At 42.0% G+C, this 25,302-nt stretch overlaps 1 protein-coding gene across 4 annotated transcripts in view; it reads right to left on the reverse strand.

The window, feature by feature from the left end:
* Window positions 1-3,779: 3,779 nt before the first annotated feature.
* septin12 (septin 12) overlaps window positions 3,780-25,302 on the reverse strand; it is a 67,244-nt gene continuing 45,721 nt past the window's right edge. For all 4 annotated transcript variants that reach the window (XM_061224395.1, XM_061224397.1, XM_061224396.1 and 1 more), the window contains 9 exons: window positions 21,157-21,372; window positions 14,982-15,110; window positions 10,858-10,939; window positions 10,569-10,706; window positions 10,047-10,164; window positions 7,986-8,081; window positions 7,620-7,716; window positions 7,420-7,471; window positions 3,780-6,755 (listed from right to left, as the gene is read on the reverse strand). In XM_061224395.1, coding sequence (XP_061080379.1) covers window positions 6,596-6,755; window positions 7,420-7,471; window positions 7,620-7,716; window positions 7,986-8,081; window positions 10,047-10,164; window positions 10,569-10,706; window positions 10,858-10,939; window positions 14,982-15,110; window positions 21,157-21,372 — 1,088 coding nt within the window. In that variant the 3' untranslated portion in view covers window positions 3,780-6,595. The remainder of the gene's footprint in view (window positions 6,756-7,419; window positions 7,472-7,619; window positions 7,717-7,985; window positions 8,082-10,046; window positions 10,165-10,568; window positions 10,707-10,857; window positions 10,940-14,981; window positions 15,111-21,156; window positions 21,373-25,302) is intronic.

Consider the following 25,302-nt stretch of genomic DNA (forward strand, 5'->3'; position numbering starts at 1 on the left):
ACTGTGGGAAGAAGACCAGCCGGTGGAGGATCGGAGCTGTTTGGTGGCACGCGGAGGACCAACAGCATATTAGGCAGGTGGTCATGAATGCTTTGGCTCATCGGTGTACAAGGCCATATACAGTATTAGATCTCCGTATGGGACACGGTAGGCCTAATGTAAGTGGCCCAGAGAACACTGTTATTTGAAGTGAATGTGTCTGGAGCCTTGTTCCTCTTCATCGCACTGTGTGCGCTTCAGCAGACAGTCGTACCCAAGGCAACTGCAGGCTCAAGCATACTTCTCATTTTGTTCAATTTCATTTTGTTCAATTACCGCCTTGCTCTGGATTGGGATTACCAATTCCTTTCCTGCCGTTTGCCTCCAGATCCTTGTTTTTCTGTTTATTTATCATTCTACAGAACAAATGTCTCTTTATTTATTTGCTTTTTTATATTTGAGTGTAGACTTGTTGAATAATTTATTTATGTATATATCTTATTTATTTACAAGGATTATATGGCAGGGCTCAGCCAGTGATTGCTGTGGTTAACCAGGGTGATGAGTTGGCAGCTTTACTGTAATAATGGACCTCTGATTTTGGAGTGTTCAACCTCTCACAGAGTATAGAGGCAAAATATGAAATCCAAAAATGCAGGCATATACATGTGCATATGTGGCACAGTATACAGCATATATGACAAAATATATTGGTTATTGCAACTTTGAGCATTGCATATGTTTTGCTTTGACTAACATTTTACAGTGTAGCCTAATTGTATGTTACAATATATTATACAGTAATTACTCAAATGACAAATCGACTAATGCCAATAAAGTATGTATTTTCTATATATGCTGTATATTTTAGAATTGTACTGTATGTTAAATCTATTCCTTATTGGATTTTGTATTTAACAGGATATTTTTTGTAAGGAAGATGGTTGTGTAACTGGTGACATTGTGCTACATTAGTAGGTAATGACACAACCTGCCATAACCTGTCTTGCTAGCTTTGGTGGGCCTCACACATTTCACTTAACAGATAGAGGCCTGGAGTTCGTATTTCTTTCAGATGCTTTGACCTTTTTAAACTACACCATAACCCAAGACACAATTGTCGACCATAAATACTTTGGCAAGAGAAGTATTTCTGGATTTTCAACCTGTGAGTTTTATTAAATATTAAAGCACAGATTCTATAGACTAACCAGATAGTCATCTCCATATTCTTGAAAAAGTTCTGTCTGGCTACCATTAAAGCTGAAAAGCTCCAGAAGCTGAGGCTCTCAATATTCATGAAGGTGTGTAACCAAGGGCTACCTTGGCAGCTCTGTCCTTTGCCATGCTGCTCACTGAATATTGATAAACCAGAATATCACAGGGGAAACCCATCAACACTGGAAATATCCTATTGTTAGAGAGGATGAACTGACTGCAGGAGCTGAGCATGTGGTTAATCTGTACCAAATCTGTGTGCGAGGGTCATGAAAATCGGGATGTGAAGGCTTGGGCCCATATGACTTCAGCCAAAAAAAATTTTCAGGAGGAGTGCTCATCTAGGATCTAGGTCTGTTATGGATAGGGTTTGCATATTGAAATGTAAAACCTGATCCCAGATCAGCACTATTGTGAGGCACATTAGAAATACAGTGTGGCGTTGTGTTTGGCTTCTTAACTTTTGGTTCCTCTCCAACATCCCACAGGAATTCACATAAATGTGTTAATATTTATTGCAGAGAGGTACAGTATACAAATAAATATATGAACTGTAAAATAGTACAATAATAAAGTAATATTAATATCACTGGGGCATGCGTACTGATCAAAGAATATTATCTCGAGCCCGCTGTGGCATTCTTGTGGTGCTTTTTGATTTTTGATTTTTTAACTATTATTTAAATTGTATTTTTATTTTGGGACTGTGATTATATCTTGACATTGGAGAGAATGACTCTGCTACAGTATGTATGCAAGTGTGAATATTTGTGGAGCAGTTTGCCATGACTGGAATTTTTGAACTGAAACTGGAGGATTAAAAAAAGCTGTGTTGTTCACACCTGCCTCCTGGTGGAATGTTGGAATTTAATAGTGCTGGTGGGCTATGAGAGATCATCTCACTTCATTCAAAATCAGTTTGTTTAATTACTAATGTCATTATAGAACGTGGGACACAGAATAAGTTAGCCCCAGGCATCCATTCCAACTAACAGCAATGCACTTTGCCCATGTTTGATTACTTGGTTTAACCCCAGTTAACACCAGTTGTGATGATGTGATGAGGGAAGAAAGGTACAAAATAATCCAATTGAAATATCAAAATTCATCCCTTAAAAGTTCAGGAAAAAGCACACTGCAGTTACATGACAGGAGAGTGAAGCAACAACGACCTGTCAATCACTGACATGTTTTACCCATTTAGAGTTCTCTCCACAACAAGAGACAATTAATTGCCTCACATAAGTAAGCATAAGATAACTCCTCCCAGTTTGGGTTCCATGGAATCCTCACTATTTTAGTCCCACCCCCTTACACTGTAGATTCCGGTTTGCACTACCACTGTGCTCTTATTTAAATGACATGCATTGAGCTGACAGTGATGTCAATCAAACTAAATGAATAACTACATGGAACATAGTCAACTGAACTGAAAAACAGCCTGTACGGTTAGTCATGGACCTGGAATGAGGAAAACAGATTTCACCAATATCTGAGAAAACCAGTTAAGATAATTCAATGTTCAGTCCAGGGTACAATTAATAAATGTATCAATGTCATATTTTTGCTTTCTGTGCAGATACAAAATCTGTTTAAAAACACCTGGGGACAAAGATATGCAAAAGTCTGAGAGGTTATGGATTACTGGAAGGCCTATTACAGTAATTATTTGTAGGTGGAGATGAATGTGACAGCAGGTATGAGTTATGCTTTAAAGCCGAGGATTACAGTAGTTGCATAACAGTACCCCAAGAAATAAAAGATAATAATAACCCACCCTGGGGCAATATAAAGCAACACAAGCAGAAATGTATGAAGGTATTCCCCCTGTGTAAAATATGTTATACACAAGGTTTATCAAGACAACTCCCAAAGAGCACCTGCTCGCTCACAAATCTTACGTTTCATAGATTGTGCCCCTGCAAGCTAGACTGAATACAACCCAAAATAAATCCTGTATTTTCCAAACAGAATTGCAAGATGAAGAGCCCCCTCTAAGGAGAGGTGATAATTTACTGTCTGTTTAATTATATAATAAAATCATTGGTAAAACTAAAAAATACACATTAACTGGACATCACCTGGTGTAATATGGATAAAAATTGTGCCCATTTGTGCTACACTTATCTTCAAATAAGAATATGTACAGTAAGATTAATAAAGAAACTGGACCTTTTACAGCAAATAAGTTCTGGTTTTAAAGCTCATTATAATCAACATTGGGTCTTTAAGCCACACAATGAAACTAACTCAGATATTGTCTTTTTTATTTGCCATCATCGGTTGTTTTCCCCATTTTGCTTTGTTTACTTTTCTGTAAATAACAATGGTTGTGATATTATTTGATGAGAGGACTTCTTTGTTGCTCATTTTATCTCATGGCTGCAGTGCCTTGTCAGACAAGCGTTGTCATTTTGAAATGGTTTGGTTGCAGTCTGCACCGTTTTAGTAAAAGTTGTACAAAACTGAACTGTGGCTTTTTCTGCTGTCCTTTCTTTCCCAGTGTGCTAATTTTGGCATTGAAGTGTCATTTAAAACAGGGTCTCCCAGGATTCCATAAGGTCCTCAGCAAAACTGAAACATTTCTTTGCAGTCAAGAATATTTTTTTATTTTCATAGTGCATACATTACATATTTCAGATTTAAGATTAAATAAACACATCCTTGATAATATTATGATCACGATAGTGTATTACATATTTATTTTGTGCTGAATCGCTACATGTGTTCCACAGATATCGAAACATGCTTCCATGTACTTGTGATAACCACTGTATTGCAGCCTAGAGTAGTTGTTAATTAAAGCCAAATATTAAGTATTCAATTGAGGCGGGGTCCTTGGCTACAGAGTGGTAATTCTCAGGGGCTTTTGGATTGTTAATTTATTGGAATGCATTCTGAATGGCAGGAAGAAAACTTAGCATTCCTGATGAGACGATATGCAAGATGCAGCACGGCATGTAAAGTGTCACAAAATGAATGTGTAAGTTAGCAATGGATCTATAATGTAGCCTACTTACAATGGCATGTCTGAGTCGGTTATTTTATCAGAAATGAGGAACCAGAAGTACTTACTTGTAAATACACTTACAATTTAATGAGAAATGAGATACTAGATACTAGAATTATGTTATTTTTTAGGAGACCCTTAAAAGGTATCAATATGCGGTATCAACCTCCACCATCGGCAAACCAACACTTATGTCAGTATTAAATACAATGCCGTGCAATCCTTACAAGCTTGTGGCCAGTCATGGTAGTGCATCATTTAATTAAAATTAATCCTTTTGTTTGGGCGGTTATTATCAGTGTACTTTCCTACCCTGGCCTCAAGATGGCGCTTTTGTTTTAGACTTTAAGGCTTTCACTCATAACTGCGGTCTACAACTTTAATGCATTCAACTAAATGTGAACCGTCAGACGCCGACCGTTTACTCCTCACAGTAGATCAAGAAGTAAGTTGAATGTTTATTTGAAGTGATTAGGCTACTAACATGGAAAATATATTAAATAAAAAAATAAAAAAGACATAGCCTACTACCCAACAACAGCATTCGAACAATCGGCACGGAGTAACTCAAATTCCTAGAACACCTCGACCTAAATTGAAACCTTCTGTGACCAATCGGCAAATGAAACTAATTGTCAACTCAACCGTCTAAGGTGTCGATTATATAGTTCTTATTATAGTACAGACAAACATTTTCTTTTGTCAAACAAACTTGTCAGAATAATTTAACGTATGCATTTGAGCTGGTAACTTCGAACTTGTAACGTTACTTCTTACATTGTTGATAATTGGGAGTTTCCAACTGGATGCCAATTAGTGCGCGAGAGCTAGATGCTAAGAGTTGGAATTCATTAATTCTGAAATTAACATTAAAGACCGATGTACTCGCACTTTAGAAAAGGTTTATTTGTGAGTCTAATAACCTTTTCTGTTCAGAGCTGAAAGGTGAAGTATTTCGTTGGCCCCCTGATAAAAAGACTATATTAAGTTAATAGCCTACATGCAAGACTGGGGTGCCATTGTTTTTTATATTTATATTGGATATAAATTTAATCTACGTTTGTCAAAAAGGCCAGAATTCTTCATTTGTGAAATGATGGGTTCTACCACCATCAGCAAGACATCTATTGCGCATTTTGTGAAAGACACTAACATCAAAGTGGACTATGAATGTAGACGAACATAACCAGAAAATACGATTAATATTTTTACACTCCGATGTCTTCTTTGAGGCATCCCGGTTTTTACGTATCAACCGTGTACCCATGTCATCAGTTACGAAGCAGGTTACAAAAATGTGTGTTTAAACAGCCACAGCTTCCGATAATTCCACTTTCAGTCCAAGACCCAATAAAGTGGCTCCACCCAAATCCGAAGGCGTTTTGGCTTTAGTTGAGATCTTAGTATGATTTGAATATGGGCTCAAAACATAGTATAACAGTCATTTTGATTGGTTGAAAAGATATAAGGTCGAGAGTACCAGGATTTTACGGTAGTTGCGTTTGAGTGGCATATGGCATTCTTGGGACTGAAAGGGTTAAAAGGCACCAAGGGTGGGTCCACGTTAAAATGGAACCCAGAGTCTGCATTTCTTTTGGATGTTGAAAGCATTTGTACAGCTTTGTAAGCACCGCCAAACAGCACAACTGAACACTTTCAGCGGGGTTCACTTAGAAATACCTTTGAAGAAAAACATTTGAAGCTAAGAGAAATTCATAAACGAAATGATAATTATAATGTAAACTGTGGATACATTTTAGCGATCAACCCTTGGGCGCCTTTTAAGATGAAAAAGCAAAATATGGGCCCATCACATCACTTGTGTCTAAAAAATGGAAGTAGATTAGAAAGCAGTAATTACTCTCTGTAAATGTCTATGGTATTGATGGTTACATGGCCATTGGGGCTCTGAAGTCTTCCCAGTTTCCTACTTTAATCCAGGGATAGCTGAATGACTGGGAGAAAGAGCTGGAAGTGAGCCATTCTGTATTGCAAAAGAAAAAAAAAAACCCACAGAGATCAAAGCATCTTTTTACATTTTTTTTGTCTGACAGTGTTATTTTCTACAAAGTGTAGCCTATACTTCAAAGGTGGGCGGTCCTTATCTTCCCAAGGCAAAAGAGCCCATGTACATATCCAAAAATATCTGTGCATACATTTTTTTCTTTATAATGAAGAAATATGCTTTATTTAGCAGTAACGCCTACGAGAAAATATTGCTGATTATTTCTCTCCACCCTCCAAATGTGACGCAAGGTATTGAAATTCTCCTAAAAGTCTCTCTCGCTTTTGATTAGTGGCCAGCGGGATCGTCCGTACTACAGTTCCTTAGAAGACGGAAGAGGAGTTCCCAGAAACGTCCTCGACGGTATGACTCCTGGCTTCAAATCAGAGGTTGCTTTCGGCCTCACTCTTTTCCGTCACGCCGTTCACAGGACTCAGTGCAGAAATTCCCAGTCCGTTGAGGTTACTTTCATTGAGCCTTCTAACCCTGTAGGTCTCGTAGTGGATGTTGTGGGTGACGTCCTTTAAGTCTTGCAGGTGGGACCTAGGGAGAATGAAATGTTAGCGTTTTTAAAAATATGCCAGTTAAAACATTTATAAAAAAATTTTTTTACAGATATAAGTATACATCACATCACAATTTGAGTTTTTACTTGTGACAAAATGGCAACTTTCATTTCACGTCCCACTCACTCGCTGACTTGGATTGAAGCTCCCGCAAAGTCAGGACCTTACCCTCATGCCACCATTGGATATCATACCGATATCGGCACACAAAATGAATGATTTTCAAACTGATATTCTTAGCCGGATTTTCTCCCAGTTTGGAATATTCGGTTGCGTTCATTGGCCTGTCTACCCACTGAAGTTTCCTCCTCCCCGTTCACGAGTGTGCAGGTAGGTGGATGCTTTCAGCTGGCATCTGTTGTGGAGAAGGACAGCACCTGCAGCTGGGCTGGTCAGAATGCAGGTGTCTGATCGGCCACGATACTGGCGTGGTCAGGATTTAATATTAGGGGGGGGAATTTATGGATTGGAACCCATTCCCAAAAAAACTAAACAAAAAAAGCAAATGAACAAAAAAGTTTCCTTTCAAACTATAATACTGTATGTACTACTCATTCATAATATGAATGACATTATCCAGAATTCCTTCTGGATGTGCAACCCCTACAAGAAATAAGCAACCGCCATCAGCAGTCTCTTACCTGATGAGCAGATCTCTTAAGTTGGCGAACTCGCAGTGTGCAACATTCTCCACTGTAAAGACAAAATTAATTATCCATCTGGATTCCCCCATTCAGGGTGTCAGGAGTGTGGCCCCCACTTTCAGTGAGGGTTTCCTGAAGGCTTGTATTTTTCATAGTGTTTCTACATATTACACATTTACTTCACATGCAGTACTCACCCTCTATAATTCCCCATTTCGTTTTTCTGCCAAGGACCTTGTTCCCATTCACCTGGTGCTCTTTGTCTGTCCCAACCACTGCAAAAGGGATCTTTTCCTGAAAGTGTAATAAACACACAACAGTCTCTAGAGTTTGCAGACATTGGTGCGAACAACAAAAATAATGTACTGTACATCGGTCATGTTCATGACTTGCCATTAGATGGTTATGGCTCATATAACAGTAATAGTAATTAATATTATTTGTTACTGGACACACTACTTGCGAACTGTATGTAGAGTATGTCTAACCGATGCTTTCCATTAATTTTATTTCCTCACAGAACAAAACCCAAATGCACTTGATTGCCCAAATTAAGTCATTACCCTAATTTTATCATTCATTATCCTGTCATCTCCATCTTCATCGTACTCTGTCTGTGGGTACACCCTGATGCCATTGGTCTGCAGATCCTTTCTTATCTGTAGTGACAAGAGGAAAACAAAACCTATTGAAACATTTATGTAGAATTTTGTCACATATGTTTGTCCCCCAAATCTTAAGTCTTATTCACTGAATTCCCTCTTAGTTTCTACTGCCATCATTTACAGGGTTGCACTGCTGATCATGCATTCCTTACATTCTAATGGAACCTGGTGAACACGCAGTTTGATAAATACATGTAGTCTCCTGTTATATGAAATTTGTAGTGATGGGAGCATTTAGGGGTTGGGTGTCTTGCTCAGGGACTCTTCAACACACCCAGGGTGGAATCGAACCGGCGACCCTCTGACTGCCAGGCGACAACCGTTCTTCCCCCCCCCGAGCCAATGTCGCCCCCTATATATAGGTGGTGCCATTGAATGACTCACTGACAAGAGAGAATACAGAGAATAGCCCACTGATTGGGTCACATGAGTCTGTGCCTGATGACACAGTCACTTCCCGATTATGGGGTTTGCAGAGCCTCTCCCTCCAGCAGGCTGTATGAAGACATCTGCTGTGTCTCATGATAATTTGCATTCATATTTCATATTTAGAGCACAACCACGATCTTGTGTGCCTTCCTCCCACTCAAGCCAGTAGTTTCAGCACTATAATGAGAGGCCAGTTCGTGGACCGACAGCGAATGATCAACCACGTCATAAAAGCAGTTAATTAGTCCCCTGTGACGGGTGAGTTTTGACTGCCAGAGGTCATCGGTCAGCTCTGGGTGAACGGCTTAATATGCGCTCCGCTGACTCACACTGGCCTTTTGCCAGGCTTGGCTTTCTCTGTGTGGAGCTGGAGCTGAACAGACTGTGTTTTAGGTGGCGTGGCCTGCATCTCACAGTCTAGTCACAACAAACCTCATTTGTAAGGAAATAATTGACTGCTTGTGGTATTTCAGGCTCAGTGGTCGAATCAATGTCGGCGGGACTTGAGGATGAAACTTTCGTGCTTTTTATTTTATTTCATTTTTTTAAAACTCTTGCTCCGTGCGTGTTCCCATCAGGTCAATACCTTTCCCTTTATTTAAAGGCCCACACGCATCAACATTCTCTTCCTCACAAAACGTTCCTAAAAATCAGCGACGTAGGTTTTTAAGTCCTTAACCCCTCCACCTCCTCCGGTTAGCTCTCTGTGTTAACATGGACAGTGGCAAAAGTGTAGCTTAAGTGGAGAGAATACAATAGTGAAGGAGAGGGCGAGGGGTTGAGGCGCAAAGTAGCTGGTATATAACTACCTAATTCCGAATATCAACTGGGTTCTTAAAAGGTGTCCACAGGCTTTTGGCTTGGCAGATTACATGGGCTCCGTTTTATATTTAGCAACATCATCCAACAATTATGCAAAAACACACATCATGTCACATGGGAAATCGTTTTACAAACAGCTTGATCCTAATATATGAATTTTTTGACCAAATTTGCCTTTTTTTTTTAACAGTATGGAACACAAACCAAAATGGTGATATAAAAAGCTCAAAAACAAAGCTCAAAAATATATGTGTGGGCCTTTAACTATAGGAATTGAAGATGTAAAGAGTCGGTAAGCTCTTCATTTTATGGAAGGATTAATTGCAGAAAGGAGGAACGCTGCTGTATGCTTGTTCTGCTGGTCAGAGGGTCTTTCACTGTACTGTGGGCTGTATCCAAGTATACCATGTATTTGTTCAAAGGGCATCGATCCGATCCAGTGAGTGCAACCTGTAAAAATCTATCCGTATCGTTATGAAACACATCAAAACACTTATTTACAGTGCCCTCCATAATGTTTGGAATGAAGAACCATTATGTCTTGATTTGCCACAATTTTAGATTTGGAGTTCACCCAATTAACATGGAGTTAACGTACACTTTCTCAGATGTTGGTTATTTGCTCCGGTTCAAGTGAATGCGTCAAAACTTACTGGCCGGCGGTTCATTCTACAGCAAGATAGAAGCTAGTAATATAAATGAAGTCACCCTCTGTTTGAACTCCAGCCTCTCCTCAATGGTGAGCGTGTCGGCTTTGGCGATCACCGGTACGATGCTCACAATCAGGCCAAGCCTCTTCATGAACTCCACGTCTAGGGGTCGCAACCTGTAGAACAGTCGGGAGAAGAAAGACAGTGGATCTCAACCTTGAAGAGCATTTGAATCAAAGCTGAATGAAGAAGACCCTCTTGCTTCATAGTATGTTGTGGTTGGTCAAGGCTGGATGGTAAAATGTGTTGGGGTGGACTTTGAACCTGTAGGTCAGTGAGTCTAATCTCAGGCATTCTGGTACTGTAATTTTAAGCCCCCCAAGTGGAATTGAATAAGAATCGCTACAGTGTTCTGTGCAGATAGAAACCTGTCAGCGGGACTGTCCAATCACTAGATCTGATGCAGAATTGCTATGATGACAGTGAAGCCATTTTCATTTCCTGGACTGGAATTGCATGAGTCAGTATGTGCGTTTGACGGTTGACTACAGTGGCCCGGAGGGGAAGTGGGGCAGGTTACCAGTGCCCAGTGGCCGGCAGGAAGTAGACACAGCAGTGGACCCGTGTGTCAGGGATCCGCCTCTTCCTGTTGATGTTAAGCTCCTCCTTCAAATACTTCTCGTACTGCTCATTAATGTACTTCACAATGGGCTCCCAGCTGATGAAACAAAACATGTTTGTGAGGGATAAATAAGAATTATATTTTTACTCTGGAAAAATTTGGATGAATTGTACAGGAGCGATGCTTTTCAATGGAAAGAGATTCAATCAGCTAAGAGTTGTTGGCCTTTGACATCACCTCCACTTACCAGTTTTCATTGTTAATCTGGTCTCCAAAACCTGGGGTGTCGATGACTGTTAGCTTCATTTTCACGCCTCTCTCCTCGATGACTGTTGAGGAATATAGAAGAAAAAATTTAAGGGCAATAGCTGGTTCCTGGTGTAATGAATAGCAGGTGCACTAGGTGGCAGTACTACTCCAACAAAGCCTTGCATGTTCTTTGTAAGTGATTGATTGTACAGATCTGAAGTGAATCCCATGTTAAATGAGAGCTGGTGAACATTCACCTCATGAGCTGTCCTCAATAGTTTATCATACATTTATTATTGAATGCAATACATGTTGTATGCGTGTCTAATAACCAGAAATTCTCATTCATATTTTCTAAAATTATAGGTAGACTAGGTCTGCGAACCTTTAAACTCTCGCCTAACCCTTTTGATTTGTTTGCTGATTGGATTTTGACCATTGTTTCATCCTTTAATCTGATTCTTGCCTTGTCCTTTTTGGTTTTATCCGCCCCTGCTTGCCACATAGTGACTCTGGTTATTTAGAGTTCTAATAAATCAGGATACTGTTTGTTATTTTGCTTTATTATTTCCCCTTTCCCCTTTTTAAGGGCGATCCTGGGACGAGACCGAATATCCATTGGAGGTTGGCTACATGCCGCTTCTGGCCCGGTAAACCTTCAAAGACTAATTGAGATTTAGTTAGATTTGGTTAGGCAGACGGAGTTGCTTGTCAGCCTGCAGTGTTCATTCCCACTCCTCGTACTACACCCTATCTCCCTATCCTTTACCTTGTTATCGCATGACCATGGACCAGGTCGTAACATTGGAAAAAATGTGGAACTTGAGCAATATTGTCTGAGATTGCTAAAACCACATGTTTTACCTGCGGTACAGTGAAGATCACTGAAAATCAAGGCTTATCACGGTGTGTAAGTTTGTAGTTCCACATGCAGAAAAATAAAGATGGTTCTTATTCCTAACATGCGGGATGAATTCTGGATTCTCCAGGGCACTGAAATCAGGAGGTATTCAGCACTGCTGCCAGCCTGCTTCCCATATTTCCCTGTTCCACCCTATTGGCGCTGACTGTGTAAACCACTTTCCTGGTACTTGATTTTCAACCCGGCTCTTTGAAGGCCAGAGTGAGCTTGGCCAGCAAGCATACAGTGGCCCTCTAGCACCCCACCATCTGCAAAGCTGTGGGCCTGCCAGACGTTTGTGCCTCCTCAGCACTCTGCTAGCAGACAGTCAAGGTGAGGCACCGCAGATGAGGACCACATGTTAAAGAAAGGGTAAGAGAGTTGGTGAACGGTTCTGCCACTGTAGTGCCAATTTGCATGCCGCTGTCATGCCAACAGCTGTTGCCAACAGTGGTCCAATTGGTAGTTGGTTGCTGTGTCTCCATGTGCGCTGGCTGAACAGAGCCACGCAAATCAGTCTCAGCTGAGGGCCTGTACGAGGACACAAACCTAAATTTGATTCAACTGCAATGCAATTTTTGTCCTCAAGTAACAACCATTGTTCTGCCCTCGCGGATGCCTTTGGACAGTTGGTTCAATTGTTTTCCGATAAACAATTGCTACTACTGAATTGCTTGTTTACAATCATAGCACATATATGCTTGACTTTGTTTTTACAATAATGAGAATGTTTACTTTGGAATATGAGATTTTCACAAAGTTCACATTCATAAAAGGTTTAATGCCATGGAAAAATAAGTCTTGTTTCCGGTTGTGGACATTGTTCATGTTGCACTCGAATGGGAAGCCAGTGAGGACTATCTCCTGTTTCCTGGGGTGACGAATCAGGAAGTCATGTGACCCCCGGCAGATTGGCCTTTATTCTAAAGTGGTACCGTGTGCTGTTCTCACGGGCCGTACCCCAAACAACAAAACGCTTCCACTGGGTTTCCTTACACTCTGGTAACTTCAAATAAATTGCAGTCCAGTTTAGATGTAGACACATTATTTTACACGAGGATAGATATTGTTTTAGTTAAAGCTAAAGTTTCCTGTTAAACACGTCACACATGCACTCAGACACACAAATGCATACACACACTGCATAAAACAGAACATTCCCACTGGCACTAATTGTTGTATGAGGTGGAAATAATATCTAGAACCAGAACTGCACAGATTATTGCAATTAGCCTGGTGAATGTAGCCGCTTTTTGAAAAATGACAGGAAAGAAACGGCAATGATAGTTTCCCTTTCACACAAGGCCCACAGCCAAAAATACCAGATTTAGCAGGATTAAGGAAACAAAAATGAATCAGAAAGGCAGTGAGGGAGAGGATGGGGTGGGGTAGGGGGTTGATTGTTAGGGGAACACGACTAGCCATTTCATTAGTTTCGTCTTGCACGTAAAAAACACGGACTACAGGAACAATCCACAGCATTAGCACAATTAGACTGGCCTGACTTTATCGCATGACTGCTTGGCTCCAAAACTTAAAATATAAACAAACAAAAATAAAGCTTCAACCAATTCAACCAATTAGTTCTGGGAAGGAAGGCATGAATGCACACAAAGCAGATACACATAGCAGAGTGGGACAGACTATATGTGACCAGACATGGCCCCTATTTACATTTTCTTTTCTTTTTTTTAAATCACTTTTGACTCATTTCAGAACCTTGATCAAAACAAAAAATCAATCGATGCACATTTTTTAAAACTCGAAACACGTTTTTCAATTGCTTGGATATAATACGCATAAACCAAAAATCATTTGTTCACTGAACAAAATCACGGTTTGAGGCGGACATGCTGTGTTACACATGCTGAGTCCTCTCTAAGGTTTTCAAAATTGTGCAGAAACGTGATTGTAAAAAATACTGTCAACAATCTGAGGCAGAAGTTGTCATGGCAAATGACCTTAATCATTCTTCCCAGCTGACAGTGATTGCGCCTTGGGTATCAAGAGCCCCCAGGCTAAGTTTGGGGCGGGTGAGGGAGCATGTTGCTCAAAGCATTGTGCATGGAAGCGTTATAAACCGTATATGATTGCTTTAAAGCGCAAAAACTTCCCTGGAGGTGTGGACTTCTCCCCATTTGACCTGTCGGGTGACGCAACCATTTTTTTCCGACCAATTAGATGCTCAGCTCCTGCCTTCCTTCAATCTGTTACATTACCTAATCACCGAGAAGCAAAGCCTGAGGGAAAAACGTTTGTATTGTATATACAGAGCAATCGTGAATCAGCGTGTGTGGGTGTATCTGTACCAAATTATAGATATACAGCTTATATTCACAAATTCCCATTAGGTATTGGCTACAATCTACTTAGCCCAAAGGTTACCCATCAGTCATCTCCGTTTTAAGGATCATAAAAAGGAAGCAACATTATTTGTGAGAGGATTCCTGAGGTTAGACGCAGGGCCATTTCCTTTTCTTGTTGATCAGACCACAAACCAGGTAATACTGAAGACATTGTTTGGCTAATCTCTGAGTTAATAGTTCCTGGGAAGTGTATTATGGCGGAAGGCCATTTTTGTGCAGAGGTACGCCTGTTTGTGTGACGTGAGCCATTGCTGGAAAAGGCTGTACACTGGTGGCTGGGGTGAAATTGGCACAAGACTCACGATGGTCTTCAATCTTAATCCTTCACCTCTCTCCGGGGCTTTACCTTTACTATTCCCAGATCAGTGTCTCGAATGCCATCTGGTCCCTCTCCAAGTTAAACAGCAGATTTTTTCTTTCTTCCAATCTCATTTCTTTTTACCCCCCTTTTCCTCTGCCTCATTTCTAAAATGTTCAGTGAAAGTAATTGAACATGACAACTTTTCTTTGTGACCCGAATGGTGCACCCACGGTCAACAAGTTTAGCAGTCAGCTGTTTGGGATGCAAGCAGATGTTTTATGCAAGACTCAACACCAAGGTACTGTCAACAGACTTGGCCAAAACACTGCGATGGAACAGTCCCATTACTATCCTGTTTTGATCTATTGCACATTCATCTAGATTTATCTAGGTTTGTGTACAACTAGCATTTTTGAGGATATAGTGGGAGATGATAATTTCCAACTGCTGATCAGGCTCAATCAGGGGTTAGAAACAGCTCATGCTTGCTGTTCGTTTGGGAGTGCTTCTCTTCCCTCTCCTGCGAAGTCTCCCCGTGATTCCCCAGGTCTCACCGTGACTGACGGACTGCAGATTCACCGTCTTGCAGATCTTCTCCTCGTAGTTGGGCGTGCAGGACTTTCGGCTCACTTTGGACTTGAACAGCGTGTTCACCAGCGTTGACTTGCCCAGGCCGCTCTGCCCTGAGAAAGAGAGACAGGCAGGTTTGACAGCATACAAAACGGACACATCCAAAAGAAACACCGTCACAAGCAGCCACAAATCTGCGGTGGGGCTCACGGTTTGGGGGATCATGGGTGCTAAACAGAATTTACAAGAATGTATTTGCATGATACTATTCATTTTTTTAAATGAATATATACAGACATGGTCAAGCTCTGTAAAATAAATACATTCATTTTCTGGGATGGGCAATTCCATGAGGGGTAAGTTGAAGGCAGGGGTATAGGGGGGAAGTCGGGAAGTGAGCCAAACTGCTTTTTAGACCAAACCCCTGCTCTCACTAATGACTCAGTTGTGCTTATTCCCTGAAACATCGACGTCAAGCACAAACAACGCAATTGACCGGAACCCTCCAATGGAGGCAGGAAGCTAATAAAAGCCATTAAAATATCACAACAAAGAGTGGTGCAGTGTGTACTGAACTATGCTCTGATAGTTAATGTCATAATAAAACATGAAAGGCCCTCAGATGCTGTTAATGTTCCCTCACCTCATTCTCAAAATCCAGTTAAATAAACTTAAAATAGTCATTTCTGCTGCCTTTGACAAACTATGTCCGTCACCACAGAACTTACCAATGACATAGATGTGCAATAATTAACAACCCATAAATAATTATCTTTTATTACTGGCTGACTCTGAGGTTAGTCCGTCAAACATGGAAATGCTAGCTATTCTTTGAGGACAGACAAGAAAACAAGGATATGCTGGCTGCTCTTTGAGTTTAGCCAATAATGGAGGGGAGGTTATTTCAGGGTAGGCATCAGTGAATGAAACCCTCGACCATGACCAGCTGTTGGGGTCTGATTGAGGATGCCAGTCTCTGAAATAATATATTTTTGTCCCAGGTGTGTGTATACTGTTGTATCTACTGAAAATCCCATGTTATGGAGTGGAGCCAATAATTTCAGTGCAAGGAACCTGGGTTTTTGGATGAGGAGGGCTTATGTTTAATTCATCTCTTATAGTATATTGCATTTAATTTGGGGCAAATGATTTTGCTTAATTCACCGACCTTGTTATGTTTATCATGGCATAAGCATATTTATGTGTTATTTGTTTTACAATTTAACCTGTGACTGCTGTCAAAAACAGTAATATAACCAATTTTGAAAAGGTTAGGCTACTGCGTAGTTGTTTTGTAATGACATTCTTTTCAGCCAATTCACAAGAAGCTTGTCACTTTCACAGGATGCTTTTTACTGACGAGGCAAATTAATTCTGGGTTTGAGTCTTAAAAAAACACCAGTGTTTCCCGTGATTTTGGCACTGCATTCCGACATCACCTCGTCAACACATTCAAACCCTTTAACCACAAATCACATTACAGCTGCAGAAATCGAGGCGGACCAAAACTAAAGTGTATTTAATACCCTGGTTTGTTTGGCTTTTTCACCATCTCCACCACGTGTGGAAACCTGCAGGCTCGTGAAACGGCTGAATTCCTGTGGACATATGAGACGCTGCAGGGGTTGCCAAAAGTGTTTTGCATTAACAATAATAATGGAAAAAAAGTGAAATGATCAGCCGGATTAATAATGGTCATTACTAGAGCATGTAACTCTTTTCGCAGTTGGTTCAAGGGTTGAACACATTCCCCTGCCCTGCAAGTACAACCCCCCAGATAATTATCAAGTCTGAAATACTTCTAAAATTTTACAAGCTTCTGCATCAAGAGAAAGAATTAAAATTCAACAGCTGTTCAAATCCAGGAGAAAAAAAATGGTTGGACATGTAGTGAATTTCATTGCTTGTAACTATACAAGTTAAATCAGGTGCGAGGCTTCCCTCCTCATTCTAATGCTCTCTGAGCTTGTGAAAGGCGTAGAAGTTTATTCTCTTCGAAAAAGTGAATTGTAAGATAAATTGAATGTATTATTTTTTTGTAAAATAGACTTCTAAAACTACCCCATGTGCCACTCCCCATTGCAACAGGTTAAAGGGATAGTCCCAGCTTTTTTGGGAAATTAGCTTTTTGGCCATTTCGCGCATAATTAGACGATAAAAATCTAGGGTATGCGTGGTAACTGTAGCTAAGAGCACCCCGTACTGAGGTACTCCTCACATTGTATGGTATCTGGACATGCTGCATGTTTGGTTATGCACCAAAGATCTGGATCATTGCAAGAGTGACCCTAAATTACCTGTCTAGCTTGGGGGGTGTGTGTGTAAGCCAGTCCCGGTGATGTTAGGATCTGTGAAAGGCCAGGGTCTCTTTTCATGAAGCATCTCTGAGAGGAATGCTGGTCTCGAATAAGGTTTTATCTTACTAACCTAGCCTTATTCATGAGACAAAAAGCGACAAAGCTTGTGTTTCTATACGAGCAGGACTAGTCTGAGATGCTTAATACGAGCCTGCACAGTGCTCTCCTCAGGGTTATGGCTGTTCTTTATTTGTATTTTGTTTGGACTTTCCACTGCCTGTGCAGAATTGCAACTGAAAAGACTAGGATGCTGACCACTTCCTGTTGACAACAAGCAGCTTCCTGTGCCTTTTGTAGTTCTTTCCAACAAAACAAACAACCTCTGAGCTCATCTTGCATGTGGATGGTCCAGTTGTGATTCAATTGGGGAAATTGCACTGCTGATTCATGATTGTTGAAGTTAAATTCAGTGCCATTTCTGTTGTTGCTTTCTTTTCAGGAAACAACAATTGTTATGAACCATTAGTTATGAGATTAAGTGGAAACAATGTTTTTTTTATTCAGGGTACTACATTCTGTGGCATACCACCTGTGCAAGACATTATGAAACCTAATTAATAATTGATGCTTGAACTTTACAGAAGATTAACGTAATGCAGACTCTAATTAACATCTTAGCTTAAAATTTAAATGAACTTTGTGCAGTAATGGTATTACAGTTATGTAAATACCGACACAAACAATGCATTAATACAGTATATTAGCAGGATTTTGTGGAAAGAATATAGTCCTCTAAAACAATTTGAGCAGAAGGTGATGTTCACTGGGGAAACGGAAACTGCATTTTGGCCAGTTCAGCCGTAACCTCTAACTAGACCCTGACCAATTAACCTTCACACATCATTCGTACTGTACACAAGGGGACGCACACCACCTGTCCTCTAATAGGGACGTAATGAAGCCCCAGTTGTTAGTCTTAATCAGGTTTAATCTTGCAGCTGTGGCCGCAGTTGTGAAGTGCGCCGATCTTTGAATGTGGATTCAGTTCCCAATGCATAACGAGAAATCTGGAGAGATGAGAAGTGTTTTTGCTTGTTACTGCCAGGGGGCGGGCCAATCGGGATACTGCAAGGTCAAAAGAGAGGGGGAGAAAGTGAAAGATGGGATGGAATAATTTTCTTGGAAAACTCTGCCTGGACAGGAGGGAGGAGAGACATTGCTAGGGGGAAGGGAGGAATGGGGTGGGGAGGGGTGGCAAGTGATAACAAACACCTGAAGCAGAGAGATTCCAGGGACTGAATTTACTGAAGTTCCTGGAATTCCTAACTTGGTTCCTGGAGTTCCTACCTTGAAACAGAAAGTGTGTGTGTGCCTGTGTGTGCGTGTTTGTGTGTGTGAGGGAGAGCTAGAGTAACCAAGAGTGAGTATGATGGGGGGAAGATGTAGACAGTGCATGTATGTATGAGAGAGAATGAGTATGAGGGAAAGAGACTGTATATTCTCATTGAGGTGCTCCAGCTGTAGCACTTGGAGATTACAGCGTGTGAATAACCCCAAGAGCTTGTGGCAGAAGGAATGCAGAGAAAATGTTTGTTGACAGACTGCTTCAGGCCCTTAAAGGGTTTTTACGTGACTCCAAAGACCGGGGTCTCATAACTTAAAGAATCAAAGCACTTTCCGTACGCTTAACAGATGGTTAAGGTTTGGTTTGCTTTGAAATGCATCTAAAATGCATCAAATTAAATTTAAACTTTGGAATTAGAAATTTGGGAGACAGCAGCATACAAAGCCCAGGGAAAGTGTTCTGTTGCATATAGCAAGCAGAAGACACTGGCCCTTTACCGGCTGACTGATATAAATTCTTGGCATGTCCGGCCGAACACTTTGCCAAGGTTTAAATCGCCCTGGAAAGCAAGAAACAATATAAACGTCAGTTATCAATATTGATTACCCCTTTAAATTTAAAGAAAGGGACCTAGTGTTCTTTATCCTCTTTAGAGGGCTCAGTTTTTTTAGACTGGCATCTAGCAGTGGAAAACCAGGGACCCTGAGTTGCATAATGTAGGACGCATGGACTTGGCAGCCATAGTCTTGGGCTGTTGGTTCCAGGAACAGGATTACTCTGCGGTGTGTATTTGTGGATCTGTTCTGTCTGTACTCCCTTATTAACCGCAGGGTTAAACCGCGCTGTAGCCGTGAGCCATGCACAGTATGACTTGCTCAATGGGCCATGTTGTCTAGTAAGGGCATGTAACACAGTTCGCAAGTTGGTCTCATATGTGACATGAGTTGGTGGGACATGGTTCAGCTTACCAGGCGACCATGCAGGTTCCTGACTGACCACTGGTGTGCATTGAGCTGGCAGCCAGGCCAACTGAAAGCCTCTTGGTTGGGTGACACCAGGGGCTGGTTTCACTAGCTGTACGTAAAAAAGTTGGTCTTAACGGTTAATTCAGTCGTAGCTACATCCGGCATTGTGTTCCATATTTGCGCCTGTTGCACCATCTAACAATACAACGAGGCACAGCTACGTCCAGCCTAGACAATGCGCGTTCACATTGATACATTATGTCTTGCTAATGTTGGTCAGATGTGCGTTGCTTGGCTAGAATAGCGTTACTTCTACCGTTTTATTTGTTGACATTAATTGCGTCCCCTAAAGTATTCTGAAATTTACTAAATTTTTAGTGCTTCAATGTCCAAGTGCACCCCAGGGTTGTGGAGCGGTCAGCCCCAAGTCCACACCGGCACAGTTCAGATTCAGTATTAGACGTTGGGGCCCGTCCATGCTCTTCAACAGCATCTTAACAGGACCAGCTGCTCAGTGGCCCTTGACTTTTTTGCTTTTTTTGGCCATTTTTTAATCCAAATTTTTCTTTTCTGTTGGAATTACCAGGTGCGATCAGGTCCATAGAATGTCAAGTAAAGCAATAACAACCGTTGCAGCTGTAGGACCAGCAATAGTAGTAGTAGTGGTAATACATTTTTTAATACATTTGTATTGTTGCATTTTAATTTAACTGCTGCTTATTCTATGAATTATTTTCCCAAATTATATGTATTTGTCAAGTATTAATTGCAAAACGCTGAGGAGGATATTATTACCAGGAACTTTAAGAGCACTTCTGAATTAAAAGGCTCTACTGTTTACATGTAACAGGTGGCGTTTGAGCCAGAGCAGCTGATCGCCGGCTGTTAATGACTGTTTTCACAAACAAAGGGGAAATACTCCCATCCGATGCAGGATGTCGCAACCAGCGATAAAAGGATCATCGGAAAACTGCAGCGGAGACTTTTAAAGCCCTCAGCGACAGCCTTGTTTTTTCACTCTTCTGCCCCTGGTAACAGGGCACGGTGTTTCCTGTTCACCTGTCCTCCCGCTTCCTCTGAGAGAAGCTACGGCTCTTCCTTCAGCTGCCCTGGCGGGAAGCCACGGCCCATGCCACTCTCATGCCCTCCCTTTGTGAAGATTAGCAGCAGACATGAAATCGCCTCCACACACACACAGACACACACACACACACGAACGCCTGCAAAGGTGCTTGTGCGAGCCTACCTGTGGCCTCACTCCTTGATTCTCTTTGCTTTGTTCAGAGAGAAGAATACACCTTCCACACACACACACACTCACACACACTCACGCACACATGCGCACACACACACACACACACATATGTATTTGTGATCACCACATTCATTCACATACATCAAAGAATTCTGAGTAGTCTGCATTTCTGGATTTTCATATGTGAGAGACAGAGATGGCCGGTGGGTTATTTCCAGTGTGGTGCCATGTGATTGGTAGATGGAGAGGCCTGGTGTGTATCAGTGTGTCCCCACCCCTTTTGCCCGGCATGCTCACCTACAACCATTATGTTAAACTCAAAGCCTGTCTTCATGGCCTTCCGCCTCATCTGGTCCAGCACGGCCTCGATGCCCACGTAGCCGAACATTTGGTGCCCCGTGATGTACCCCTCAGGGCTGGGCTGCTTGGGGCAAGCGGGTGGGGCCGGTTCCTCGGGCTCCTCCTCCTTCTCGTCTATCTGGATTTCTGGCTCCAGGGCCGGTGCTGGCACGTCTGCAGGGAGGGGAGGTGGGGAGGAGGGGGACGCAATATCGTTAACATGGGTTTTCATCTCTATTGGTGTTTCTACAAGAAAAATTGCTTCTAGGGGGGAGATCCTCGGAGTGTTCAAGTCTAAGCTTGATGCAGTGCTGGATACTCCCTAGACTCTAGGTAAATGGTGAGCACAGTTAGGCTTAATGGCCTGTTCTTCTCAATATGTATTCCATTTCTTTCTTATTGATGACCACATGACAATTTCCTTGGTACATAAGGCCAATATTGTCCAAAGGGATTGGACATAATCCCTGTTATATTTATTGCTCTAGCCAAAGCCCATTTCTTACCTGTATGCTGGTACTGAACATCAAAACCATTAATCTGCATAATATTGCTCTTCTCCAACAGTTTTATTTGTAAGAAAGGTACCGAAAATATTTCCAGACACCCGCAGTAAATCAGAAATAGTGGGCTTGTCTGGTTTTACTGCCTGCATTACACGCACCAGAGGAAAGCGTTCGGGCTATTTAAGCTACTACACACTCGCATGATCCTGCCATCTCCAGGTGCCAACTAGTTTTTGATGGTGAGTGTTTACCAGGCTGTCATCACCAGTTAAAGACCCGGTGTTTTACGGGCTTAACCCTCTCAGGTGTGAGATCTTAACTGAACATTCAAATGCTGATCACTGTAACAGTCACTACTCGTCACTGAAAGCAGTGGACACTGACTTAGAATTTGAAAAGACATTCCCAAAAAACGACTCTTCAAAGGGTCAGAGTTGGCTGACGTGGGCTGCAGCTTAGCAGACCCCTCTGCTTTAGGTCCTTTAGGAGGGAAGAGGATTTGCCTCATGTGACAGGCCTTCCCGATACACTCACAGTGCCGTCTCTGCATACCTCGGCCCGAGAATGCAATAATGTAACCACAACGACTCAGGGAAGCAGTCTGCTTTTTTAAGGGACCTTTAAGAACGCCTATATGCACAGATTGGCAGGGAAACTACATTTCATCTGGCCATGGATTCCCTTCCCCACTAACTAGACTCAAGTTGCCAAGTGACCGCACAAGAATTGAAAGTGAAAGGACGAAACCTTGAAGGTTTTTTTTTTATTCAATGATGCTTTGGGTGTTATGTGTTGGAAAAGCTGTCGGGCGCTAAGTTAGCGCTTTCATGTACCGACAAGCCACACTGCACTCAGAACCTCTCGATTCGCTTTTTTACAGTCCTCTTTAATGTCTGAGGCAGGGGATCGCTGCTGCGCTATGCCAGCACTTTATTTTTGCATAGGAACCCTGTTGACAACATGAATGTTGCTTTCACCAGCTACAAAGCATCTTTCATGCTGGTACTCGGGGGTCCTGACCCCGCCCGGAGGTCATAACCCCACTTCAGTTCTGACACCAGGTCAAGTAGGCGGTCTGGAAAGAGTCGCCCACTTGCCACATAAACCGCAACCTATAGAAGAGTCGTATTACATGAGAAGGGGCTCACTCTCACTTTGTAATATCAATTTGCACACAGTTTGTGGTCAAATGACACTTCAGTTCAATTCAGCGTTCCTATTGTCCCCGACAGTAAGTCATTATGAGTTAAAAATCATTTGTAAATAAATGCATTGGTCTTCAGATGAAAAGCAGTACAATGGGATACAATTAAGTGATATGAATAACCAGTTTAAAAAATCAGCAGTACATTTAAAAATGAATTGCAATACCAATAGAAAACTTCAATAGGAAGAAGTAAAATGAATACAGCAATCCAAAGAGAGGAGATGTGGCCTGGTGTGTGTACTTTTAAACCTCTTACAATGTCTTAAAGAACAAAAGTGGCTTTTAATTTTGGGTTCTCTCGTGTCTGCCAGCTGGAATTCCTTATTGAGTATTAACTGGACTGCCAGCCCATAAAGTCCTTATGGTCTCGTCCAGTTAGTGGGAGAGTGTAGCCAATTGCTTTATGGCTCATCTTACGGAGGCTGGCTGGGGACACTGACAGAAAATGACTCAGTAAGTCAGTTTGTCTGAAGCATCGGGGTAGTTTTTAGAGAGGCCAGGCTGAAGTACAACAGTTGGAAGGAAAGCTCTTTGACCGAAGCGTGAAACGAAGACGAATTGATCAATGGACGCTCAACAATTGGGAGTCTGTGAGATGTGCCCACCTCCGATATGTGCCGTCTCAGGGCGGAACCCGTCCAGAAGCAGTGCCACTGTGAGACGGGACATATCGGAGGGGGGCGAGTCACATGTCTGCGGTGCGGACCAGAACCCGCTCCACAGACGGTGACGGCAGCGCTGAAATTCGCGAGACGCCACAGACGTGCACGACAGCCATTGTGTGGCAGGTTAACAAAGACCGTGGTGAAGCAAGTTCAGCCAAGAAGCCCGCTTCTGGAATACAGCGCACATTGTTTTCTGACAGAAGACCACCCGGCGTGATGCCCTGCATATAAAACAAACGCAGCCAGCCTGCGAGGGAATGCGAACTCAACTGTACACATTCGTAGATGTTTTTGAAAGTGGTGAATTCTAAATGAGAACAGTAAAACAAGGCTATACATATTTTAAATATCTATTCAAAGGATATTTGATAAAATATTGGCAAGTGTAAAACCTTGTTTTGAAATAAATGTTTATAAACAATCAATCATAGATAAAGTTAAAAAAAGAAGGAAGCAAAGAAAATGGCAGCTCCAGTTCTAATGAATGGCATCATTACAGTGAATTTATTTATATGCTCCTCCAAAGGTATGTCTAATATAACCATTAGGAGAGAATCGCAGAAGGACATGGGCCCTGTGCCATGAGAGTATCCTGCTGACTCACTTATCTGTATAATGTATAATGTATAATATACACCCTCACCCGACCACTCACTCTTCCCTATGAGGCTGTCTCAAATGGTGCTGTCCAGTTGGTTCACCAGAATCCTCTCAGTTGACCATCTCAGTAGGCCCACACGACTTGGACCCAATTGAACTCGGAGGTCTCGTTCAATCCTGTTCTTATCATTTGGACTCAGTCCGGACTGTCTAGCTCCAATTTTCCCAAAGGGAACAGAGGCTGTTCTCAGACGCAATCAGCAATTTACCTTCACAATTAGTCTGTTTATCTAATAGGAGCCCGAGATAAACCGGAGGCATTCTGGGAAAAGTCATTAAGCATTTAAACATTTTCCCCACGGGAGTGTTCTGTTCGGTGTTCCATACTCACAAACTAAGCGAAAGGACCCCGCAAGCCACATCTGTGAAGGCGTGCAACATCTAACCAGACCCTCTGGAGCTTTATGGAGCCGTAAAACCTCTCTGGGTACCCCTGAGCTACACCCCCTGATTTAAAACTTGCATTCTTTTCTCACTGCCAAGTCCAGTTTTTTCATGGAAGGCTTTTACGTTATTTTAGTACTAGAATTTGGACTAGGAAGGAGTTCACAGCACACTGCAGTTTGTAAGTCAGGCTCTCGCAAACTGGAGTTTGTCACAGGTGGGCTGCTGGTCATCCGGGCTGTCTGAAACTCCTCCGTTCCTGGGTAACGCTACAGCCAACTGTCCATCACGCCATGGGGTTTGTTGGTCACTGTCGGCACAGCGAGTCCACAGCGATGCCTTAACAGGATGAGTCGTCCTGGAGATCTACATTCATTTCAAAGTGGGTGGGTAATACAAGGGATTGTGTGGCCCATCAGTTGTATGGGGGGAGAACTGGGTGGCCAGATGGAGAGCCAGTTTTATGGGAATTTGGGACCCCATGGTTAACACCCCCGCTCTTGTCTCGTGGGATTTTTAGCGACCGCAGAGAGTCAGTTAGGCGTTTGAAAGAAACATTGACTGACCCTGTCGACAGAGGATCATGACTCAGTGATCCATGTATCAAAACATGAAATCCAAAAACAAACATTTATAATCTGTACCAGTTCACCAACGCAAACGGAGCCAGGTGGTCATCAAA

This window comes from Conger conger, chromosome 16 (assembly GCF_963514075.1).
Source record: "Conger conger chromosome 16, fConCon1.1, whole genome shotgun sequence".
NCBI classification, from domain to species: Eukaryota; Metazoa; Chordata; class Actinopteri; order Anguilliformes; family Congridae; genus Conger; species Conger conger.